The following is a 25470-nucleotide window of genomic DNA, read 5'->3' as shown; positions in this document are numbered from 1 at the left end:
GGGCTGAATGTAAGCTGAGTGTCCTACTTTAGCATGTCCTCTAAAGATAAGTGAATTAGGCACCATTTTCTGCAGCAGCAACAGGATGCTGTTTCTGGCTGGGAGAAGGGGTTTTTAGATGCATCACAGTTACTTGCCTAGGTCTCTCCGAACTGAAATGCTATAGAATCTGATTCCATGTGACATGGTGCAAAATCCTGATCTTGTCAAGTAGTTCCTGTTGAAATTGAGTTTTGATGGAAGGTCCTCTTGGGACATCAGCCCTTCTATGTTATAAATTTATGAAAAAGGGGATGAAAAGGCATCATGCTTCCAGATGTCTTGCCCAAGCAACACACTCCTTAAATGAGCAGCTACATAACTGAGGCACAGTTCTTCTATCCACATTCATCATGCAGCATGTTGCCCCATTCAAGGGCGACATGCTGCAATTTGCTGGACACATAAATATTGTTAATACATTGTATTTCATCTGGTATTTCTAGGCTTTGCCTCCCTTTGCTTTGTGTCTTCCCCAGGCTTTTGTTTGTTTTCTAAATTTGTATCCTATCTTATTTCTGAAGACAGCTAATTTCTGTTTGGGAGGATTGGGGGGGGGGAATCCCTCCAAAATCCACTAAAATAGCAGGTGGAAACAGGAGTAAAAGCAGCCAAGAAAATTCAGTTCTAATTTGGGGAGGACAGAGGCCAAAACTATAAAAGAAACTGGACACTATTAAAAAGCTTTCAAGAACAGAAGTGGTAATGCCAGGTGACAGACTCCCCCTCCCTCAGGTGCCAGTCTAGCTTGTAAGGTCTCTAAGCAAGAATTTCAGCATCTTCCTTCTCTCTTCCGCACAAGAGGGAATGTCTCATTGAGAGCATACTTGTTGTGTCACATGCATGCATCATCCAAAAATAAAAAGAATGCTTTTCCTCACAGAATTGTTATTTTCCTTATGCAGATTTGTGTAGCTTGTGCTCTTGACTTCAGAGATGATGTGGGTGGCAATTGGAGACTGGACTTTTTCTGACTTAAAGAGATCTCCTCCATTTTCCTCCTCAACAACATTCTGCTTCCATGAATGCTGTTCTTCACCAACCATTTCACCAGTTGATTTTACCTTATCTATTATTATTATTATTATTATTATTATTATTATTATTATCTGCTTTAGTTTTTATGTTGTTTGATTTTTATATTGATTCTTAAGTGCTTTTATTATATTTTTCATAGCCTTGGGTTCTGACTTAATTTGAGAAGTAGGGTAGCCATTCTAGAAATAAATGAATTTGCCCCATGTCTTCATACACAGAACCACAGCTTTGTGCGAATGATTATTTAATCCAGAATAACTGCTATTCCTACATTGTTGAGGTGGGGTCATCTGTTACACTCTACATTGAATCATAAATTACTAGAATTGCCCGGTGTTGTAGCATTTACTCACTGTATCATAATGGGTTTGGTATCTCCACCCCCATAATAAGCATGCACTGAAAAAGCTTTTTTAAAAAAATAAAAGTCTATTCTTACAATCACATCATGAGGGAAACACACCAGTGGAACACACATGCACCCCCATAGTTACAAATTGGGGGGTGGGAGTAATCAGGGAGGAAGTAACAGGGAAGCGCCATTGGTACCCAATGAGGTGGGTCATCATTGCTGTGCCAACCCTGTTTCCACATCAGTATACTTACATATTTTAATGCCCTGTGTTTAAAAACAACACTGCTCCCTTAAACTAGAATAGAGAACACTTTGGACTTGAACCTTTCTCCTTGATGAGTTTGCATCATGCTTGCAGGGAAGGGGTGGGTGGAGGGGGTGGGGAGTTCAGGATTTTTTTAAAAAAGTGAGAGCACACTACAAAAAAATCACCCCTCACTTTTAGCCTGAAATGGTACAGCCTATTATGTCAGCTCAAGATTCTACTCAAATGAGCAGATGAGCTGGTAGAAATGTTTTGTGGGCTCAGCTTACAAGGCTACACCTAAGAATCCTTTTCTTGGGAAAGATGAATATGTAGTCAGCAAGTACACTGTGCACAAAATTATTTCAGGAGAGATTCCTAAGTGCTAGGGAGCCTTGCCCTAGAACTGCTTTCAGAATGGACCGGGCATCCTTCAGAGGACTCATCACTGTCTCAAAAGCAGCATTCCCTGACCTTGAAGCATGATTGGAGCTTGAATGAAGAACCACTGTGGTAGTGACTTTGTGCCTGATTTACAGCACTGTGATGCAATGGTTTGCATATATCTTCCTTAGCTGCATTTTGTATGCTTCCATTGTCTGGAGCTTAGACACCATCATCGTAGCTGACGGGGGAGGCTGCTACATTTGATTTTGGGATTTTTTTGGCTGCTGTCCCTGGCTCCTGCGTCATACCCAGATCCATTTGCTTTGGGTAGATTGACTTACTGATACTATTGCAGATAGAAGGATTCTCATACACTGTTACTGTTTTCTGTTTATTGCTCATGAATAACAAATTGTACATGTTCCTGAATAAGTGACATGAACGTGGGCAAAAGATCGGTTGAGCTGAACCACAAGTAAATAGGAAGCACTGTCATGACTGATGTATACACAAAGGGCAGAAAAAAACTGCCTGGATCAAAGCAAAATTCTGTCTAGTCCAGAAGCCTTGTCTTAACTCTGGCCAGACAGCTGCCTCTAGAACCTCACAAGCAGGACACGAAAGTCCTAGAATCCAGTTTATTAAAAAATAAAATTCATAAAAACTGGTATTTTGGGGTATTCTAATGTCACTTTATGTGTGTAAATTTAATGAGATTTCCCTCTACAAATGCATGTATTTGTTTGCCACTATTCCAGCCTGTTGAATAAATAAACTGGGCCTGCAGAACTTGTAGCCCGCCAAGCTGAGCGCAGCCCCCCAGACACAGGTATCCAGCTGCGAAAAGAAAAGAACAGGTGGTTCATGAAGCTGAATTTCGCTTAGTGGGTCACAAGCTGAGTGGACCTAAAACGGAACCACGACTTGCATAGACTTAAATGCCACCATTAATTTTGTACTGGAGTTTGTAAGAAGTCCCAAAGTTTTGAATATTTAAAGCAAAATAAAAATAAAAATAAAGTGCTTTCTATCTAACATCTTACATTCATTCATTCATTCATTCATTCATTCAAACAAACATATACATACATAATTTTATTTGTATGCCGCCTTTCCACAGTTAAAACTGGGCTCAAGGCAGCTTACAACAACACATCAAAAATAGTCATAAACAACAAATAAAACATTCAAAAATACACAACCAAACTGAACAATTCCCACCAAAATCACAAGATCTAAAATAAAGATACAACAAACAACCACCCTCAAAACACCCCAGCCCAAGTGTCTGTTCAGCAGCCTCCATTTTTGTCGCTGGAGTCAGTCAAAGCCACACCCTCGCAGTCCAGGTAGAAAAGGCCTGCAAGGCAGGGAGCAGTCCTTCCAGGACTCACAGCCAATATGGTCTCTCGAGTGTAATAATTAGGTCAGAGAGGCTGCTTTCCATTCTGTTTTTGTCAGAGTGGGCATAGAGCTGCATAGCACAAATTCATTATTTACACATCTTACCTGTCTTGGAAGTGATGCAAGAGCAAACTTCAGACATTTCTGGAATGTCGGCTGCAGTAATATTATGCAGTTGTTAAAGGGTGTCCCATTTTGATTCTTTACCCCATCCTCACTAATAAATATTAATGATGTGAAGTACAATAACAACGAAGTTAGTTCTTTCCTATAAAAATACATGGCACCCATGAGGTGTACACTTCTTAAGCACAAATGCAACAAATTCATGTTTACAAAGACTTGTATCATACAGGGTTGTTCATTGGGAGTCTGCCCTGGAGCCAGAAGCAGTATATTAAGTGTACCTAAAGTGTACATAGTGGTGCCCAAAGCCTTCCATCAGCTTTGGCTGATGGCCCAGCTGTGCCCTTAGCTGGACCGGGATAGCCCAACTTCTGTCATCTAAACTCTGGTAGCCTCTAGATTAGATGTTACACAGTGGTACCTCGGGTTAAGAACTTAATTCATTCCAGAGGTCTGTTCTTAACCTGAAACTGCTCTTAACCTGAAGCACCACTTTAGCTAATGGGGCCTCCCGCTGTTGCCGCCGCACGATTTCTGTTCTCATCCTGAAGCAAAGTTCTTTTTTTTTTCCTGAAGCAAAGTTTTTTTTCCCCTGAAGCAAAGTTCTTAACCCGAGGTACTATTTCTGGGTTAGCAGAGTCTGTAACCTGAAGCATCTGTAACTTGAAGCATTTGTAACCTGAGGTACCACTGTACATGGGGCTGCCTCTGAAGACAGTTCAGAAACTTCAACTGGTACAGAATGCAGCAGCCAGGCTGCCCACCGGGGCAAGATTTTGTTGGCAGCTGTCTGTCTTGAAAGACAATGGGGGTGCCCTTATGACATACCCCCCCACACAACTGAACAATGCACCACGCTCTCTGGTGGGGAGGGGGGCACCCACCACCCACCCATAAATTTTAAGAGGCAAGCCTTTGTGGGGGACAATGTTCCTCACTCCGAGGTGAGGAGGCAAACAGGCAGGGATGGGAGATCCTCTTTTAAAACCCTTCTTTCTCCTTCCTGGGTTTTATCCCAGGTCATGAAAAGTTTACAGTGAGCTTGAAGGAAGAAGAAGTTGAGGAACTGTTGCTCATCCAGCTGAGGTGGAACTGAGATTTTGACATGGTCCACTGAGCATGAGAAAGGCAAGGTTATGCACCATTAAAGTCACATATAACCTATAGAGCAGTACTTCTTAACCGTGTGTGTGTGTGTGTGTGTGTGTGTGTGTGTGTGTGTGTGTGATGGACCCCCTTGAGAATCTGTTGAAAGCTGTGGACCTCCTCCCCAGAAATATGCACATTTTTTGCAAGATTTTATTGCACTGGGATTTTTTGTGTGTGATCAGTTCACAGACCCCCTGAAGCCCATGTATGGACCACAGGTTAAGAAGCCCCTGTTCTAGAGATTCCCTTTTTGGCTTGTTATGCTTTGTTATGCCCCCGATGCTTTTTAACATCTTTATGCGCCCCCTCGCCCAGCTTGTCCGGAGTTTTGGGCTGGGCTGCCATCAGTATGCTGATGACACCCAACTCTATCTGTTGATGGATGGCCATCCTGACTCGGCCCCAGACACACTGATCAGATGCTTGGAAGCTGTGGCTGGATGGTTACGTGGGAGCCGGTTGAAGTTAAATCCTTCGAAGACAGAGGTCCTCTGGCTGGGACAGGACGATATGGGATTGAGGGGGCAACTCCCATCTCTTGCGGGGGTGCAATTAGTGCCAGCACCGTCCGTCAAGAGTTTGGGTGTAATCTTCGATACCTCCCTTTCTATGGAGGCGCAGATTACAGCTATAACAAAGGCGGCATTTTTTCATCTCCGCCAAGCTAAGCAGTTGGCCCCTTACCTCTCTCGCCCTGACCTAGCCACTGTGATCCACGCGACGGTCACCTCCAGACTGGATTATTGTAACTCGCTCTACGTGGGGCTGCCCTTGAGACTGACCCAGAAACTCCAGCGGGTGCAGAATGCCGCAGCGAGACTCCTTACGGGGTCCTCGCTGCGAGATCACATTCATCCGGTGCTATACCAGCTGCACTGGCTCCCGGTGGAGTACAGGATCAGGTTTAAGGTGCTGGTTTTAACCTTCAAAGCCCTATACGGCCTAGGACCCTCGTATCTACGGGACCGCCTCTCCTGGTATGCCCCACAGAGGAACTTACGGTCCTCAAATAAAAACATCTTGAAGGTCCCAGGCCTCAGAGAGGTTAGGTTGGCCTCAACTAGAGCCAGGGCTTTTTCGGCTGCGGCTCCAACCTGGTGGAACGCTCTGTCACAAGAGACAAGGGCCCTGCAGGACTTGACATCTTTCCGCAGGGCCTGCAAGACAGAGCTGTTCCACCAGGCCTTTGGTTAGGGCACAGCCTGACTCCCTCCTTTGGCAATCTTTACAGTACTTTAGTTCATGGTTGCCATCAATTCTGATTTTAATTAATTCTTATGATGTTTTTATAATGTTGTACTATTTTAGTGTTGTTAGCCGCCCTGAGCCCGGCTTCGGCTGGGGAGGGCGGGATATAAATAAAATTTATTATTATTATTATTATTATTATTTGGGCGAAATGCTATTGCTTTATCAGGATCCATTTATATTACATTTATAAAACTTTATGAGAGTTATATCTTAGAAATAAAATATTATCTCACTGGATATGCTATGTTATAACACGATACTGTGCGTGATTAGAATACTGTATGTGAAGCACCTTTCTTTTATTTAACAAATAGAGGGAATTTCCCGAGCCAGATTTCCATCTCCCTCTCATGAATCATTAAACTTGACAGAAAAAAAATCACCGGCTCCCTCGGCCTGATAGCGAGATAAGCACTGCACCTCAAAGTTGCCTTTGACTGGACTTAACCGTCCAGAGGTCATTTACCTTACCTTTGTTACAAAGGTATCACATGGTAGTTTATTATGTTATTCTACATAATTATGTAGTTTATATATAGCTTAATATTTACTGCTTGCAATGTTCAGTGATCCTTGCTGTTAGGTCTTAGATCTGGAAAGCCAGTAAAGATCAAATTCTGCCAAGCTCTGTTCAACACGCTACACTTGGTTCCAATTCTGTCTCCTCCCATGCAGTGCCATATTTTATCCTGGCTCTCCCAGCCCTTGGTCTGTCTTTGGGACCCATCTTGGAGCAGAGTGGAGCAGGGGACAGACACAGATATGTTTAAAATCAAACGCTGGCTACCCTAACAAGCCCTAAGGAGAAAGGAAGAGTGTGAGAACCCTGTGAGACCATACAGACCTGTGGTGCACTTGTAAGGTTCTGTGAAAGCGATAGGGAGGACCCCAGAGAAGCCAAAAACCTATGAAAAACCAAGGATGGGCACCATTGGCCTTCAGCACCACCAGTCAACACCAGACAGAGAAAGGCATATGGCTTGCCTGCATTGCGCTGGTTAGGGAAGGATAAAGAAGTGGGTCAGCACTCTACTTCCTCTGCCAATCAAGATGTGTAGAGAGAAATAATAATCTGGGAAGAAGGTCAAGGAGGAGTGTAGCTTCTGCCTCTGTGAGGCTTGGGGGGTGGGGCAACACACACATAATTCCTCTAGTAACCCCAAGGGAAATCTCTGCTTGAGTCCTTTGTCACAGACCCCGGGATTCCAGAACTGTATTTAGAGCAAGGAGATGCGATCACAGTGCCCCTTAAAAAGGCTGCTACTTCTATTTCTATTTGTCAAGTTGGTTCCTTCCTTGTCTGGTTTCTCTATAGCACTGCTATTGTAAACAATAATGCTAGTGTCTGTGTATGTGAGCAAACACAAATGCTCACTCACAGAAACACACACACACACACACACACATATAAATACATTGTGTTGATACATACACAGTATGGTCTCCCTCTATATATATATATTTGATATATGCATAATTTTAGATGCCAACAGATACAGAAAGACATGTGGTACAAATTGTCTTGATCTCCTTTGAGCCCATTCTAGTGGAAAATGCCCCCTGCAGGTCTTTTTATACTGATCCTATTTTACCTCCCCTAATGAATATTCAAAAGCTGCAGTCACTGAGGACTCAGGTGGCAAAAATAGCAAGGTGATCGAAGCAGGTCCTTTCATAAAAGCCTACGTCTACATTGCTCAGTGCAAGGAAATAGGGTTTGTTACACAGATTCCTGGCTGTGCAGGGGGGTGGGTTCTGTTTCCCCCCTTTCGATCATGCAAAAGAAAATTGCCAGGAAATTTCCTATGAATTAGAGGCCTGTTTCGTGCGCTCGCATGATCACATCTCCCCCCTCCCCCCTCCCAAGATGTGTTGTAATAAGCATGTGTTTAGAAAAGAAAGGAAGAATAAGACAACAGTGCTTTCTGTAATCCTTGCAGCAAGATCGAACATTCAGCATAAAGGGCACGCTGTTAAGATATAGCAATGCATGCATTGTTTTCTACATAATGCAGTCAGGGTCTCCATGGTAAAATGAAGGGGGGAGGAGGAGAAATATATTTTTTATTTTTTTATTTTTGTCACCATCAGCAGTTAATCTAAAGTGGGAGCTGCTCCATTTCATTGTGGGTTAAGTGGCTCACCATGCAGAATTAAGTGAGGGAGTATAAATCCTAACCGTTGTTTTTGAGCGGTGGATTTCTAAAATGCATGTGAGGATTTTTGAAGAAAAACACTGATCCGACAGGAGTTGTTGCTTTGGAGTGTTTGTAAGAGGAAGCCATCATTTCCAGCATACCCCCTTCAGTGGAATCACTTAGACACTTCCAGCTGGTGGTGGGGGATGCAGCCATAATACAGCTTTCTCTGTCCCAGCTGTCTTTCTCGTTACGTTAAATGCATTAGGATGGCTGCACTGTTTTGCCGAGCTTCAGGTACAGAAAGGTACTGGAAGAGATGTTGCAAGCATGAATTTGTGTAGCATCTGCCAGCTTCGTCAAGACCTTTGAATTGCGAATGTCTTCCTGGCTCCAGCCACAGCTTTTCTTCCAGGCACTGCTTGTGATGAGAGCTGGTTAAAGGTGCCTGAGGATATCACCTTACATACCAGGAAGGATTGTTGCAAAGGGTGTTCTTAATGCATTATGGCTCACGCAGCATCACAGCTCAAGAAAAACAGAGATTTAGAACTTAACGCCGAAGAAGAAAATGAGAAAAAGAGGAAACATAGGAAAAGATCCAAGGATCGGAAGAAAAAGGTACCTTTATTTGTAGCAGCAATTTCTTTACATGGATTCCTTTGTTTTACTTTGACATCTCACACTGCAGTGAGAACAGAGATGTGGTACGCTTGTAACTTGGTGACTGTGGATAATTGTTAAGGCTGTGAAATGTCATTGCAAGCCAAAACTTGTGGTGGGGGGCGGGTGGGGGTCGCTTTGAAAGGCAAATGTTTCTTTTTTTAAAGTCAGAGATTCTAGATTTGTTGCAGTGACCAGCGCAGGTGGTGGGCATTCTCTCCACCCCACCCCACCCCCCGGCAGATTATCACATTGTCTTGAGATGTGAGCTCGTTTTATTTCTGTGCAATGGAAGTCAGTTTAAGAAATGGCAGTTTTGCAGGTTAAACAATTAGCATCTGCGTAGTTCTCACGTGAGGATAAATAGTTGGTTTGTGGTCTGTTGGTAAGAAATCTGTGCAGAAATTCTGCTGGGACTCTCTCACATGTTTGCCTTTGAAATAATCTATTAATTTCAACAGAAGTCACTGAATGTGCTGCTGCGGTATGTGTTTTTTATCTTGACAGCCTATTTTATGGGGAAATAACACCCAAATCAACTGTTGTTATAAACTTTCTTTTGTTAGGTTGAAATATTGGTGTGAGATTACTGAGCCCTGTTCCAACATCCCCTCCCCCAGTTGTGTTGTAATTACCCTGGATGCAGAGGTACTTGGGGTAAACTGAGTCCTGGGCATGCCAATCTAGTGTGTACTAGCCCTTGCTGAATTTTGACTGAAGCCAGCTGGCTTCCCCCAACGTAAGCCTTGAAACACAATAGTGGAAAATAAGAGCAGAACCCTAAAGGAAGATGCTGTGTGGGCTTGCCCTTTAAGAGGACACCTTATGCACCAGAAAAGGGCCCTGTGATGGTTTCTTGGTGCTTAATAGCTGTGAATATTCTTTAAGGAAAAGGAAACAGAAGCAGCTCAGATGCCTATAGTCTGAACACAGGAATGAGGTTATGTTGCATTTTCATGTCCCTTTGTGATATTCCCTAAGGGACGCATAATCTAATGGGCTCTGAGCACTGATGCATGTGTTTCCTTAAAGGACACATTGTAAATTCCTTCTGTGCATATGCGCCTCTGTGACTTGGGTGGCAGCTTCTCATTTCCTCAGCTTTCTTCCTCCCCACCCCCTTCTCTTTTCACTGCAAAAAGCAGTGCTGAGTGTAATGAGAGAGAGAGAAAAGGCACTAAGGAGCTTTCTGATACAGTAAGACCGTTAGAAGGCTGTATATAGATGGCTGCAGCAGAGTGTGTACTGCAGCATGTAGGTTTATGGGTATTTCTCCCATTTAAAGGGGCATGAGCAGGCTTTCTGTTAAATTACTGCTCTTGTCTCCTTTTCTGCATAGATGAAACTAGGGGAACAAAATGCAGCCCTAAGGGTTGGTTTCCTGGCTTTTCCACTTGAAAAGCAAGGATGATATAGATGTTCATGATCCCCACCCCCAAACTTTATTTTATGCTTTACAAATGAAACCAGGGTCTCTTTCCGTCCCGCCCCAAACACTCACAGGAACGCAGTCTTCAGAAAGGGTCACCCCTCAACATACGTCTTTCTCTCTGTGTGTGCGTGTGTGCGTTTTTGGAGTCAGAGCTGAAATTCATAGCCTCCCATTAACTTTCTTACAAGGGAGCTGGGTATTTTCTTTCAAGTAGGCTTGGGTTTAACAATAGCAAGTGTGTGGTGCCTTTGTGATTATTCATGTTGTCATATGAGCAGAATATAGAAGTGGAGGAGGCAGGGGGTGACCATGCCAATAAGTGCCTCTTGATTCAGTGGTTTAGACAATTGCTATGTCGACAGAAATGCTTTATTGTTTATACAGCATGATGTCTTAGAAGGGACATCTCCTAGCAACCAGGGTGGGACATGGCCAATTTTTTTTTTTAAAAAAAATTGCAGTCATCATAAATGCCATGGATTTTCTTTCAGGACTGTGTTATGGGAGAAAGGTTTCAGAGTAGTGAACCTGCCCTTTGGGCAATATTTATTTTCTCTTGGTGTATGCTACAGACATGCTGAATTTATTTAAGAAGTGAATGAGAGAGAGAGAGAGAGAGAGAGAGAGAGAGAGAGAGAGAGAGAAGGAAAGAACATGGGGGTTAACTTTGGTGCAGTTGCAGATCCAACCAGGGTGCATACTGAGTGTAGCAACAACCATTCTGACCTTCCTTTGTGCAGCACGGAATCCATGTCTGATCTCTCTGTTCATTAAGGTGGTGGTTTAGTTTCTTTTTAATTAGCAACCCCCCTTTTTTCTCTGTGAATTGTGAGTCACTGCAGATAAGACCCACCAGCAATGCTGATGCTCAAAGGCTAACCCTTTACCTGAACCGTATTAGAAAAAACCCTCTGGGAGGCTTCCAGTCATATTAAAACACTGGTGATGGTTAGAATCCCTGGGCAATTGAGGCAGCAGAGATTTAGCCATGTGATGGTTTCAGTTTGCAGAACTGAACACAGCCTGTTAATAAAAGCACCAGACAGACATGATTCCCATCTAATATTAGGACTGCAGTCTTAGGAAGCAGTTTCACCCTCTTTGTATTTTAAGTCTTTCTTCTTCTTCTTCTTCTTCTTCTTCTTCTTCTTCTTCTTCTTCTTCTTCTTCTTCTTCTTCTTCGAATACAGTCCCCCCCCCCCCAGGTTGGCTCTGAAAATGCCACCAGACCACCTAACTCTTTTCAGATAATCTAGTAAAGTTGAAACCAGTGAGACTTCAGTTAAGTGCTTTAGGAAAGAGTGTTGCTTATTCCCACCTCCCCAGTTCAGGTGTACAAAAGAGTCAGTGAATCAGGCCTGTGTAATGTAATACCCCGTCTCCATTGCCTGTCTCTGAATGGACCACACAAACTGTCATCTTCTGCAACATTTGACAGATGAGAATAGGGATACTGCTGCATACACCCAGGGGGAGGAGCCCAAGGCGCAAGGCCTTGTAGATTAGTGGGTGGAGCCTGGGTGCAGCTAGGTCTCACAAGGGCGAAGCAAGTGCCATGTTATCATTAAGATTTATATATGCCAACGGGTGAAGGGGAGAGCATTCTAATCCATTTTAGTAACCAGAGTTTAACCAGAGGTATGGATTTGGGTGAGTGTGGAACTGTGAAGTATCAATAAGGAAGACAATGTTAACAGTTCCCTCTCACCACTTTGTAACCCAAAGACGAGTTACAAAGATGGCAGGAGAGACACTGTGAGGTGGCTTCTCAGATGACCACAATCCTCATAATCCACAGCAGAAAATAACCTACAGGGCATGTAACTGGTCGGGGGAGAGGGAGCTTGCAAATCTTCCCTTTCTTTGTAAACAACAAGTGCCATCATTTAAATGGAAGTCTGGCATGTGATAAGGCAAGGGAGAAAGGGGGTGATGGGCAGGAAGGAACCCTGATTTGAGTAAGACCCTGTTGAAATGGGGCTGGAACGTGCCCAGCCTTTTTGAATGCATTTTAACCTCCCCGCTTTCCTATACTCAACCCATCTCTGTGTACAAGCATAACTGAGACAGCAACTCTCTAGGGATGTGAGTTGACTGAACAGTATGTATGTATGGAAGGGTGGTGTAATGTGTATGGGTTGCTCGTGCATAAGTTGCCACCTCTCCAGGCTTTGTGGCCTTGCTAAACCTTTCAGTCTGGGCAGCCCTTCACTTCGTGGCAGCCTCAGTCGCTAGCAGAATCCGTCAGTGGGCGTTTCTTAAATCTTTTCCAACATAAAAGTTGTTTGACACCCAGTCTCCTCCTACTCTCTCTGCGCGGAAGTCTTCTGCGCAGAGTGGGCGTGGGTAGCGGAGGACCCGTGCTCTCCCTGCTGGTGTCCGGTAAAGAGTCCTGGAGCCCTTTCACCGATTCCCCCATCAGCCCCTCTATATCCCTGGTGTTGCGCTGATTTGCTTCCCCATCTGCGGAGCTGCCTCTCTCCCTGCTGGGCCCTTCTCCAGCATCATTTGAGAGCCTTCCCTCCGCCTCTAGCTCCGATGTCAGTTCCCTGACAGGTGGGGACAAGGCCAGCACATTCATGGGGAAAGCCAATACCTGTGAGGTGGCTGTGACAAATTGGTAGCCCTGGTCCCCCTTGTTGCTCACCTCACGACCCACAGGCTCTGCTGCCACCAACACCACCAACCCACCTGGCGAGGCTCCTTCAGAGCTCTACTCCTCCTCCCTGACTCACTGGGGAAAGGCCAAGGGGGTCCATCCAAGGCGCTCTCTCAGCTGTCTCATCCAGAATGAGGCAGGCTGGAGGGGAAACTATTGCCACTAGTAACGTGACAAACCAAAAGCAGAGGATGATGGGCCAGGAGGAGAGGTGGGGATGGCAGTGCTAGCAGCATTTATTGGGCGGAGATGACTGAGGAGAGAGGGAGGGGTGGCAGGAGCAGTGGGGGAGAGGAAGAGGAGGAGGCTTGGGGGTGGTGCCAGCCCTTGTGTGGGTGACTGGTAGGAGGAAATTGGGGGCTGGAATAAAAGATTATTTGGCATCGGATTAAAGTAATAAGATCCATGTGGGCTTGTCTTTTGGCTGCATTTCAAGGCATTGTGGGCCAGTTCAAGAGACTTGGGTATCCAAAACAGAAAAGCCAAGTGATTTTTTTCTTGTCTGCTAGTTGTCCTAGGGTACATTCCTCTAGGAAACTATATTATCCAAGTCTCTGTGAAATGAATGGAAACATCTCCCATTCATTTCAGTGGTCCTGCCATATCAGAGAACTTCCTGGTTGGTTGTGCCCCAGGGATCAGCGCTGTCTTGTCTCTAATTCTGCTACACTTCATTGGTGCTCAAAATTTAGGCTGCCTTAGGTAGCTGCCGTATACTGCCTAATCAAAGGTCCACCTGTGCTAGAAAGAGATTAAAACCATAGAGTCATAGAATGGTAGAGTTGGAAAGGACCCTGAAGATCATTTGGTACAACCCCCCCCCGAAATGCAGGAAGATGCAATTGCCCCATACAAGGATGTAACTTGCAACCGTGGCGTTAGGAGCACCATGCTCTAACCAACTGAAATAATATTTCATATTTGCGCCTCCGGAGAATGCCAAATCTAAGCGCAAGTTTAATATAGCATGTGTGCCTGAACAAGCGGAGAGTCTAATGTGCAGGTTGGGCATCTGTTGTGGAAGGTGAGGTGGGGCGACACCAATTCAAACTGGTCAAGTCATTGGCCATGTTGCGTGTCACACTATCAGTGTTTCCCAACCTTGGGCCTCCAGCTGTTTTCGAACTACAATTCCCATCATCCCTGACCACTGGTCTTGCTAGTTGAGGATTATGGGAGTTGTAGTCCAAAAACAGCTGGAGGCCCAAGGTTGGGAAATGCTGCACTAAATGATAGCTTAGCCAGATGTGCATGAGCTGGACTGGGTATGCTCCCCCAGCTCCATCCTCCTGGCCAGAGGGGAAGGAGAAGCACACAGACCTGAGATTCATAACGGCTCCTTATGTGATGTGCTTCTTGTTCACATCACACTAAAACCAGACATTAGCACAACGTGGCCACTTTGCTGCAGCCTCACCTGTATCTCACAGGGTTTTAAGGAACAGTAAGCGAAGAGCTGCAAAATGTTATAACAACTCTATGGAAGTGGTGATGGTGATAGCGGGTAATAATTAAAATATGCTGGCAGCTCAGGGGTAGCTGAAGAAACTCTCCTCCCTTCCCATCCCAGAATACTGTATAACCAATATTTAGGGGCACATCCTGCTCTCAGTGTCATGAGCAGTGTGAAGAGTTCAAATATTAAAAAAGGGTAAGATGTTATCCTTGAACATTTTTGTTAAATGAAGTATTATTTGTATGCCTTTTTTCTGTCTTGCACTAGTTTATGCACAAGGCTAAGGAAACTAGGTTTAATTTCCCATGTGCCTAACATGTAGAATAGATTTGTTAATTTCAGTGCAAAAGATTCTATTAAAGATAGAAGGGCTTTTTATGCTGGTTGACTATAATTTTTTGGTTAAAAATGTATGTGAACTGCCCTGAGAGCTCTGGGTACAGGACAGTATATAAATTCAATGAATAAGAATAAGTCTTGCTTGCAGACAGCTATGTGTGATTTTGAGACATTATTTTTCTGCCGACTGCTTGGAAGCCAAAATTCCAAAGACAAAAAGTTGTCTTCTTGCTCAGGTTCTTTGTTTTTTTTTTAATGTAACCATTTTATAATCTCCTTAAAAGCTATTGCCCCACTTCTGCTGCACTAAAGGGTCATATGTGACCTATATCAAAGACTGAACATATATATATTTAAAATACTTCCATATAGAAAAATTAGAGGTCAGGGAAAAGGCTAGGCTACAGTCCCTTTCCATAACAGTTTTCTGTGTGCTGCAGGCTTTCTGTTTGCTAGAAGTGGTACAGACCAGTCCCGGGTTTACCACCAAGATCCATATCTTGGTGGTGGTGTGGTCTCTAAACCACAGAGCCTAGGGCTTGCCGATCAGAAGGTCAGCGGTTCGAATCCCCGTGACGGGGTGAGCTCCCGTTGCTCAGTCCCTGCTCCTGCCAACCTAGCAGTTTGAAAGCATGTCAAAGTGCAAGTAGATAAATAGGAACCACTCCGGCGGGAAGGTAAACGGTGCTTCCGTGCGCTGCTCTGGTTTGCCAGAAGCGGCTTAGTCATGCTGGCAAATAGAGCGAGATGAGCACCGCAACCCCAGAGTCATTCACAACTGGACCTAATGGTCAGGGGTCCCTTTACCTTTACAGTCCCTTTCCATAACAGTTTTCTTTGTGCTGCAGGCTTTCTCTGTGCTAGAAGTGGTACAGACCAGTCCCGGGTTTACCACCAAGATCCATATCTCTAACAACTATATTATGAAAAATTTCTCTACATGTAATACGGGCATAAAGCCCTCAGAAGTTTAAATTACAGCTCCGCACTCCTAAACAAAGTCTTTGCTTCATGTTTTTCAACCAAGAACACAAGCTGTTCCATTAGTTACGAATTTCCCCCCATTTATTTCATACATAGTAGTAGTAGTAGTAGTAATTTATAATTTATACCCCGCCCATCTGGCTGAGTTTCCTCAGCCACTCTGGGTGGCTTACTTACTCAGCTTTCTGCGAGCTGTTTCCCACACTACAGAATTAGCTAGTTCCCACGCTGCTATATCACGCCTGTAGTGTTCCCCTCAAAATTTGAAGTACTGTAGTCCAAAGACACAGAATCACAGAATAGTAGAGTTGGAAGGCACCTCAAGTATCATCTAGTCCAACCCCCTGCAATGCAGTAAGCTCAGCTAAAGTATCTTTGAGAGATGGCCATCCAATCTCTGCTTAAAAACCTACAATGAAAGAGCATCCACTACCTTCTGAGGGAGCCCATTCCACTCCCTCCCAAACTCCAGATGTTTAGTTGGAATCTCCTTCCTTGTAATTTGAAGCCATTGGTTTGGATCCTACCCTCTGGAGCAGGAGAAAACAAGCATGCTCCATCTTCCCCTGTGACATCCCTTTAGATATTTGAAGATGGCTACCCTATCAGCCTCCTCTTATTCAGGCGAAACATATTCAACTCCCTCAGCCATTCCTCATAAGGCTTTGTTTCCAGACTCTTGATCATCTTGGTTGCCCTCCTCTGCATATGTTCCAGCTTGTCAAGGTATTCTTAAATTGTGGTACCCAGAACTGGACACAGGACTCCAGGTGGGGTCTGACCAAGGCAGAATAGAGCGGGATTATGACATCCTTTGATCTGGACACTGTGCTTCTCTGTTGATGCAGCCTAGAAGAGCATTACTTGTTTTCAGAATTTGATGCCTTGGTAATTTTGTACTATTAAAAAAGCTAGTGTTCGATACTCTTGGTGACTGGCCAACATTCTTTGGCTGGACTCTCATCCCCATTCACTTATGTTTATGCCGTTAGAAGCATCAAGTTCTAACTTGATCAGGTGGTTGTTAAATAGAAAAACTGGTATAAAATTTACAGACTTGATGCTTTACTATGAAGTACTCATGGTTTTGATATTTTTTACGGAAATAATATGAGCAATAACGTTTGGCCATTTGAAGATGTAAGTGAGGGATTCCTTGGCTGGGGCTGTTGTTTTTAGCAGGGCCTTTTAAATAGATACTCTTTGGTCTATTTTGAATATTGTACTGTTATTAGCTACGGACAGTTCCCAGTCTAGCAAGGCCAGGTCTTGCAGCACAGATAGTGCTAGATCATTATTTTGTTTCATTTAAAAAACAATGGAGTATATATTTTGCTACAATTCTTCCTTTAATGTCGCATATGGTAATTTCCAACTTTCTTCCAGTACTTAAAAAAAAACCACACCCCCTGAAAGTCACCTTTGTTTCTCTCATTATTTCTTGATCTTCTTTCCTTCTGTAATTATTGCCCTAATTCTCTTGTACCTTTCAATCTGAATGCAAGTACTTCTTACTTGATATGTCAATTTTATTTTGCTCTTCATAGCCCATTTTCAATGTGGGTGGGGTTTTTTTGTCATTCCGCTGAAACAGCACTTACTCACATTTTCAATTATCTCTCACTTACTAAATTGTGTGGCCAATTTTCTGTACTTCTTTTCCATGATATATCTTCTGACACAACGATTGTTTTGTTCTTTTCTCTGTGTTACATTCACTGGGGTTCTGTGGACAAGTCCTTTCTTGGTTCCTGAGGGCTCCTTTTCTTTCATGTGAGACATACACCATTTTTGATATCTAAAAATAATTATCTCCCCTATGCCTCCTTCTATGGCAAAGAGATGGAGCTATATCCTGCCCTTCCATTCACTGAAGACCCATTGGTCCAACTGAATGAAAGTAGGATGGAGGCATTTTTCATAAAAAAGCAATCCCCCTTTCTTGTCCTGGCTTCCATCCTCAGACAAAAGACTTGGACTCTTGGTTTGGGAAATTCCAGCAGTTTTATTGAGGAAGTCAGCACGCATTCCTGCCCCATCTTACTTGGCATCACAGGCATTTGGGTTGCAATCCTCCATGCCACCTTTTATGCAGTTCCAGAGGATCCCCTAATTCTCTGGAGCAGATGGAAGTGCTGCAGAAGGAATGGAGAACCAGCCACATTGCCCTCTTCCTCCTCCCATTCATGGAAACTTCTTCTGGGTCAAAGAGTCCACTGGGAGCAGAAGGGACAATACTGGATACAAGCCATGAGTTTATTGATTTATTCTTTCCCAGCTCGACTATGTAGTCCTCCAACATGCTGGAGGGTTTGGACAAAGTTCTGCTCAGTTGAGGCAACAGTAAAAGGCACTCAAAAGTACAGCGGTGTGCAAACGTTTGAATATGTGACATTTACGGTATATCCCTCCTCTCTTCCAGGGAGGTCTGGGTCCTGTATATGGAATAATCCCATTTTACCTCACCACAAACCTGTGAGGTCAACTAGGCAGACAGAAAGCAACTGGCCCTCTGGGCATTATGGCTGAGTGAGGACTTGAGCCCAAACATGCCTAGTCTAGTAACACCCACTACATTGTATTGGTGCAATTATAACTTGGGGGTGACCCAAAGGCAACCACAGTGGTCATATAAATGTGGAGTAGGTAATTGTTTTGGAGGAGGATGTGAAGAGCAGGCCATTTTGCTGCTCTTACAAGCAAGATGTGACTGAATTAGCACTTTGCTTCCTTGGCACCTTTGGGAAGAAAGACAAAGCAGATGACATCTTTCTGCCAAAATTGGAAGATGGCAAAGCCAGGGCTGTCTACCACATTAATTAGAAACTGCTCTCATTTCCTTATGGTTCAAGGCAGATCTTTGGTATCTGATCTCTGCTTCCTAAACTCAGTTGCATAGGAGAATTACTCATATGCTGCATGTTAAGATATTTGTGTCTGTTCAGAAATAGATTGGGGGTGGCGAGTTTGGGAGGAAAGGATATATTCATGTTATTATCCTTTATTTCATTTCCTTCCAAAAAATTTTTACCACCGTCTTGTTCGCAACCCTTGGCATATTTCTTCAAATAGTCATTTGTTTTCAAAGTGGTAATAATGCAGACCCACATGTTAAATATTAATTAATTAATTAATTAATTAATTAATTAATTAATTCGATTTATATCCCCCTCCCTCCCCCCACACCCCAGCAAGCATTTTCAGAACTAAGCCAATAGCTTCCTTTGTTAAAATAGAGCCTCAAATAATGATTACAGGGTCTGGGTTGGTTCATATGGGGAAAACCAGTGGTATTGCAGTCCTGAGCTGTTCCGGCACTTTGAATTGGGCCCAGAAACTAATTGGCAACCTGTGCAGTCGGGTCAGAATTGGTGTTATATGCTCAAACTGCCTTGCCCTGGTGAGCAAGAGTTTTACTCCGGCTTAAGTTTCTAAACCATTTTCAGGGGCAGCCCACATATAACATGTCACAGTTATCTAACCTAGAGGTCACCAGAGCATGGATGGCAGAATTTAGGCAATCCCTGACCAGACAAGGGAGCAGCTGGGCCACCAGCTGAGCGGATGGAATGCTACCAGTGGTAGGCCAATTGAGCCTCCAGTGACAACAATGGATGCAGGAGCACCCCAAGCTACATACCTGCTTCTTCAGAGGAAGTGTAACCCCATCGAGAGTAGGCAATCTCTCACCCATCCGCTACTATCATTCATTATTTCTGAGATGCTAATGACAGTTAATATTTATACTCTGATTTTTTTTCCTTCTAAATACCCAACTTTCTTAGCATTCTTTATCTAAATGAACTTTGCAACAGCACTCCATGGTGGGCTAGATGGTGTAGCTGAGTGGCACTGGAGAGGAAGGCAGGCCATCCCCTAACACACATCCAAGCAAGGTGTTTGTGACTCCACCCACACCACCTGGCATTTGAGTGGCAGCAGCATTGCTCCACTGAGATGATGATGATGATGATTCATTTATTATTATTATTATTATTATTATTATTATTATTGTTATTGTTATTGTTATTGTTATTGTTATTGTTATTGTTTTGTTATTGTTATTATTATTATTATTTCTACCCCGCCCATCTGGCTGGGTTTCCCCAGCCACTCTGGGCAGCTTCCAACAAAAGATTAAAAATACATTAAAACATCAGTCATTAAAAACTTCCCATAAACAGGGCTGCCTTCAGATGTCTTCTAAGTGTCAGATAGTTGTTTATTTCTTTGAGAGCCTTTTTTGCAATTCTGAGCAATCACAGATGCAGTAACGTTATTGATGAAGAGCTTCTCTTCATCCTAGTCACAGTGACAAAATCACATGGCCAATCGAGTTTGGTTACGTGACAGAATCACGTGAGGGCGAATGCAGCGGCGTAGCTAGCTGCTCAGGTGCCGGGTGTGGCGCGCGCATCCTGCAGCTGGGGGCAGGGCGTGCTGCGTGGAGCCTCTCCACCGTCTCCCCCTCAGCTGTAGGGCGGTTGAGAGAGAGGTGGAGGGCAGACTCAAGTCCCATACTGCCATTTCAGGCAGTGTGATGCCTGCAGGTGCCAAAGCCACCACGTCACTCCCAGGAGAGATGTGTTTCAGGCACGCTGCAGGCCCCGTGGTAAGTGCCAGCCCCTGTGGTGTGGCACCCAGTGCCAGCCACGTTTCGTTACATTTGTTGACTGAACTAAAAAGTTCCGTGGGCCCAAATTTTTAAAAACTCATATTTTTGTCATTTTGTCACACACACCCCTCAGTGATGACACCCAGGGCAGCCCACACACCCGTTCCTCTGCCACTGGTCAACTGAAATGACTTCAGGGTGAGTTTAGTGCCTATTCAGCTTATGAGCTTCCCGTAAGAATGTGGTTGGCCACTGTGAGAACAGGACTATGGACTAGATGTGTCTTTGGCCTGATCCAGCGAAGTTCTTCTTATGTTCTTTGCATTCTTCCAGATCGGGAAGCACTGCCTTTGTTCTGAATCGGATTCTGCTTTGCCTCAGTGGTAGCATCACATTGCCAAACCAAATTGGCTTTGGGATTATGCCACTTGGAAGAAGGTGATCTGTTGTTGAAAGGAAGCAGGGAGTTGCGGCTGTGGACAGGAGGAAAATCCTAAGAAATGGATACACTCTGTGGGCCTTTCAGGAAACTTTTCAGGAAGCTGTCCTCTAATCCGATTTCTGTCATTAAAATGTTCGCTGGAGATCATTTAGCCCATCCCTGCAGATAGGAGCATGAAAGACAATGACTTGCCCACAGTCACCTAGTGATTTCATAGCTGAGCTGAGATTTGAACCTTGGGATTTGAACTGTTGAGATTTGAGCTCACAGTTTATACTCTTAGCTCTACAATATGTCAGCTCTTTTTTGAAGCGTCTGCATTGACTTCTTCTTAAGTTCAGCCATGACTAACATTGCAAATGACGTTTGGCAGCCCATGTCATCCTGCAACTGTGTTGCATCTATTGAAAATCACTCCCAGCTCAATGTATGGACTCATTTTGTTAAGGTTCCCAGGCTACAATGTAACGTTTCATGTGACTGACCTTCCAGTTCACCAACACTTTTCGATAACCAGACGTTTAGCCCTCGCAACAATATGCTGCATTCATTCCACCCACACAAATTTAAGGTTAAGGGTTTTCTTTTCTTTTTTAAAGCCCCTCCAAACCCTCAGGGGAAAACCCCCATACCCCAAGAGCTGCACTGTGTGATGATGGACCCCTTTCTATGACTGCCACCTACCAAGGTCAAATTGCAAAAGTAGTATGTCAATATGTTGAAAGTTGGCCACTGAGTCTTGATTGTTGTCTGACCTACATGGTGCATTGGCTGTTCTAAAGCTCTTTTATAAAAATCAGTAATATTTTATTCATAAATGTTAACTTATGCTTACATGTGTGATTATCACTGGGTTGTATCTAACACAGTGTTTCCCAAACTTAGGTCTCCAGCTGTTTTTGGACTACAATTCCCATCATCCCTGACCACTGGGATGATGAGAATCATAGGTCCAAAAACAGCTGGAGACCCAAGTTTGGGAAACACATGGTAATACTTCCATCAAGGGAGGGAATTCATTTTTTTGTGCTTCCCACTACCCCTGCTGCATTCCAATTCCTAAATTTGCTCTGAAGGGTTCCTTAGCCCTCTTCAAAAAGTATTGAAGTTTGACATTTCTTGTTTCTACACTAACCTATGAATGCATGTTGTGAATAAACCAATATATGTTTAGGCCAATTGCATTCTGGAACTCTTGGCTCATAGTGAATGTATGAAAGTTGAACCATGCTGGGGAGAAGGGTTGTGGCACCTTAAGGACTGGCAATTATGGCATAAGACCAACAATTATGGCAATTATTTATTATGGCCTACATTTTCATATACCAGAGTCCATTTCATCCGTTACAAACTCTTTTTCTGTGCGTACAACAAAAGCTCTGAAAGTTAAGTCGTTCCTTTAGTTCTGAATAAATATACTAAAAAGGCAAGTTAAAAGACAAGCTAGAAAATGCTTTCCTTTGTATACTTTTTCAAATTTAGCAAAGAAAACCTCTTCAAGGAGAATTTATGGATGTGCTGAATATGTTACAGTCCAAGGTTTTCTTGCCATGATTTAATCAAAAACAACCAGGACTTTGAAGCTGTGAAAATAAAAATTATGATAACTGAAGATTGCTGTTCTGCTATGGGTAGATGAAAAGATAAAACAGTAGTTGAGAGAAGAGATTTCCTATGACAGTGGGAATGCAATCAAAGCATCTATATAGGACAGTCCTCCATAGGAAGGAACACATTTTTCTACTGAATGCTGAAATATGTCGCTTTCAGCCTTATGAGGAATGGTTGACAGAATTGGGTATGGTAGCCTGGTAAAGTGGAGACTGGGAGGAGATAGGATAGCTATGTTCAGATATGTAAAGGACTGTCACATGAAGGATGGAGCAAGCTTGTTTTCTTCCTGTTCCGGAGGCTAGGACCCGCGTTACAAAAAATGAGATTCTGACTAAACATCAGGAAGAACTTTCTGACAGTAAGAGCTGTTTGACAGTGGAACAGACTCCCACAAGGGCTTTACCAGGTATCTTCCTTTGCACTGCTAGACTTTTGGTTTTTGGACTGCCTCCCAAGTTACAGATTTTAACTTGTTTGCTGCCTGCTTGACTTAGCCTTGCTGCAGGTTGCAACTCCCTCCCCCAGACTCTAGCACCTGGCAGCACTGAATTCAGGAGTTAAAAAGTTGAAAGCATGAAACTGATAGGCTGGAAAGCTAAGTCGCCTGCAGTGAAAGGGAGAGCAAGCCGTGGCGGAGCATATGCCTGCGATGGCCAGGGCACACTCCCAAGGGGGGCAGGGCACAGAGGGTGCCCTCTCAGGCATGGGATGGCCGCTCGGGTGCACAGAGCGGGGGGAATGCCCTGCAGCTGGGGGTGGAACAAGCCGCCCATGGGGTAGAGGAAGCTGCCGATGGCCAACGTTCAGTGCACTGCCCGCCCGCGACTCCCAAGCCTCCCCCAACCTGTCAAAACGAAGGGAGAAGGGAATGCCGCCAGCAAAGTGGCGCAGCTACCTCCTTCCCCCTACAGCTCGGGGTAGGCTTGGGAGTTGCGGGCGGGCGGCGGGCCAAATGTCACCCCCCCCTCAACGAAGACACCCGGGGCGGTCCACCCCCACCGCATCCCCCTTCCTCCGCCTGAAACAGAAGCAGGACCTTGAAGCAAAGACTATGGCAGAATTTCACAAGGAACCCAGAGGCTCATTCCTGTGACTTGTGAAAATGTGTTATTCAAATAGCATACACAAGAACTTGAAAGCACAATAACTTTCTCAGGAAACAAAATTCAGATTTCTTATAGCAGGAATGCCTTCCTCTCCACAGCATTATTTATAACATTTCCTCATCGCTTAAGAAATGTCAAAGGCAGGAGTGCTGTGTGCCTTAGTGCTAATTTTGCAGGGCATGCAGCAGCTTCTGGGCTCCTTGTTAACACAGAATTCCAGAGGGTAGCCTCAGAAATAATAACTGCGAGGGAAGATTTCAAAAAGGTCTCAAATTGTTGGCTGTAAGGGGAGCATCTGGCCAGCCCCTTGGTAATAAGGGATGTTTTGTTATATTTTCCATTTGTTCCCTTTAATTTCATTGGAGCCTTATGTACCTTGTGAATGGCAAATAAGGGTGAAAATCTTAGCCAATCTCAGCTAAAATAAAAGGCCTGTGGAATATGGCAGAAGCCAACAAGTAAAGGTTTTAAGATACAATATTAGCTAGACCTTGGAAGGCGCTGGAGTGAGTAGAGACTTGCATGCACTTCAGTCAAAGTTCCACTTTCTCTCCATCTTTGTAATACCTGGAGACAACAACACAAAACAAAAAGTGGAGCCTTGCCATTGGTCAAAACATCAGATTATACAAGGGCTTGGTTCCTTAACTAATCTTATATAGGGCCTATACCAGGCATCCCCAAACTCAGCCCTCCAGCTGCTTTGGGACTACAACCCCCACCATCCCTAGCTAACAGGACCAGTGGTCAGGGATGATGGGAGTTGTAGTCCCAAAACAGCTGGAGGGCCGAGTTTGGGGATGCCTGCCATAAAGCAATAAAAAATATTGATGCAGGTTTCCACGCTTAGATTTGTATACCCTCGTTTTTGATCATGGATATGCAACATAGTACAATAAACAGTTTTACAAGGTTTGGTTTTGTTTGCAATGTTTTCATGGGCCCCGTGGTGCCATTCAGAATGGGGCAGGAATGGCAGGATCTGTCAGAGGAAAGAGGACCCCAATGTTGGGAGCAAAGAAAGTTCAGGTAGTGATGCAGAGGGAGGCGGGCGGGTCCTGCACTGCTGTTGCCAGAAATCCCAGCAGGGGAGGGGAATTGGCTGAGCAACCGGCAGAGTTGGCTGAGATGAAGGCAAAGTCAGAGATTAAGACTGAGGTCCTGTTGTCAAGGTCTCACTATATTACGCAGTGTGAAGAGACCCAGCAACACACTCTCCCCTTCCCCGCATAGTGTGCTCACTTGCAAGTACAACCTTCTCTTTTCGGATAAGAACTGCATGGCTCACTGATCCCCCACCCCACCCCACCATTATTTTAAAAACAGAGTGGGAGGGGCCTCTCAGGTGTTGGGACATCTTTACTTATGCCTAGAACTATGCTTATGAACTGTTGAACTGTGTCTCCCGTACTTACGAGTTGATGCTCAGACCGTGTGCAATAAAAGCTTTGGGATTTCCCAAGCCAAGAGTCTTTCATCTGTGGGTGGGAGCTATTTTGTTTTTGTTTTTAAATTATTTTTCAACTGTTCTTTGCTGTTTTTTATTGCATGGAAGGTGATTAATTTAATTGTATGGAAGGTGATTGATTGATTGATTGATTGATTGATTGATTGATTGATTAACAACCACAAGAAGAATAGTACTTAATACTGAAATACCTGGATTAGAGCTATTTGTGTTTACAGGACATATAGTTCCACATGGTTTTTGAGGAGTTGCTTCACTCTCCCTGATGCACACAGACCATTTGTGAAAATGTTGGATGTGGTTTTCTTTGTTTTTGTTTTTAAATCAGATGTCCAGTTTTGGAATCGTAATGCATTTGACTTGGCAACAGTGAAGTGAACAATATTTCAGAGTAATTTCCTACAATTCAGGTTGATGACCTCTGCCTCCTGTCATTCTACTTGAAGCTAGATTTGAGAGATTCTGGTAATCTCCCCTATTCCGGAGGTCCAATTAGGAATAACCATTGAGCAGATACAATAAATTCAGCTTGAAAGGCCACATGCACAATCTGCCTTGGGT

General features: G+C 44.0%; 1 protein-coding gene across 37 annotated transcripts in view; it reads left to right on the top strand.

The window, feature by feature from the left end:
* The window catches only part of ANK3 (ankyrin 3), a 407765-nt gene that overhangs the window by 177345 nt on the left and 204950 nt on the right, over positions 1–25470 (top strand). For 2 of the 37 annotated variants that reach the window (XM_083502262.1, XM_083502258.1), the window contains exon 1: positions 8111–8752. The exons of 30 other annotated variants lie outside the window; for them this stretch is intronic. In XM_083502262.1, the coding sequence (XP_083358388.1) occupies positions 8639–8752 (114 nt within the window). In that variant the 5' untranslated portion in view covers positions 8111–8638. Of the gene's footprint in view, positions 1–8106; positions 8753–25470 lie in introns of those variants that run through there. 5 more of the 37 variants (XM_083502256.1, XM_083502259.1, XM_083502219.1 and 2 more) reach the window with 5 other exon arrangements.

Source organism: Podarcis liolepis (assembly GCF_965112155.1).
Source record: "Podarcis liolepis genome assembly, chromosome: 5".
Lineage (NCBI taxonomy): Eukaryota > Metazoa > Chordata > Lepidosauria > Squamata > Lacertidae > Podarcis > Podarcis liolepis.
The sequence above is the reverse complement of the archived record's forward strand: the minus strand, read 5'-3'. Positions and strand labels throughout refer to the sequence as shown.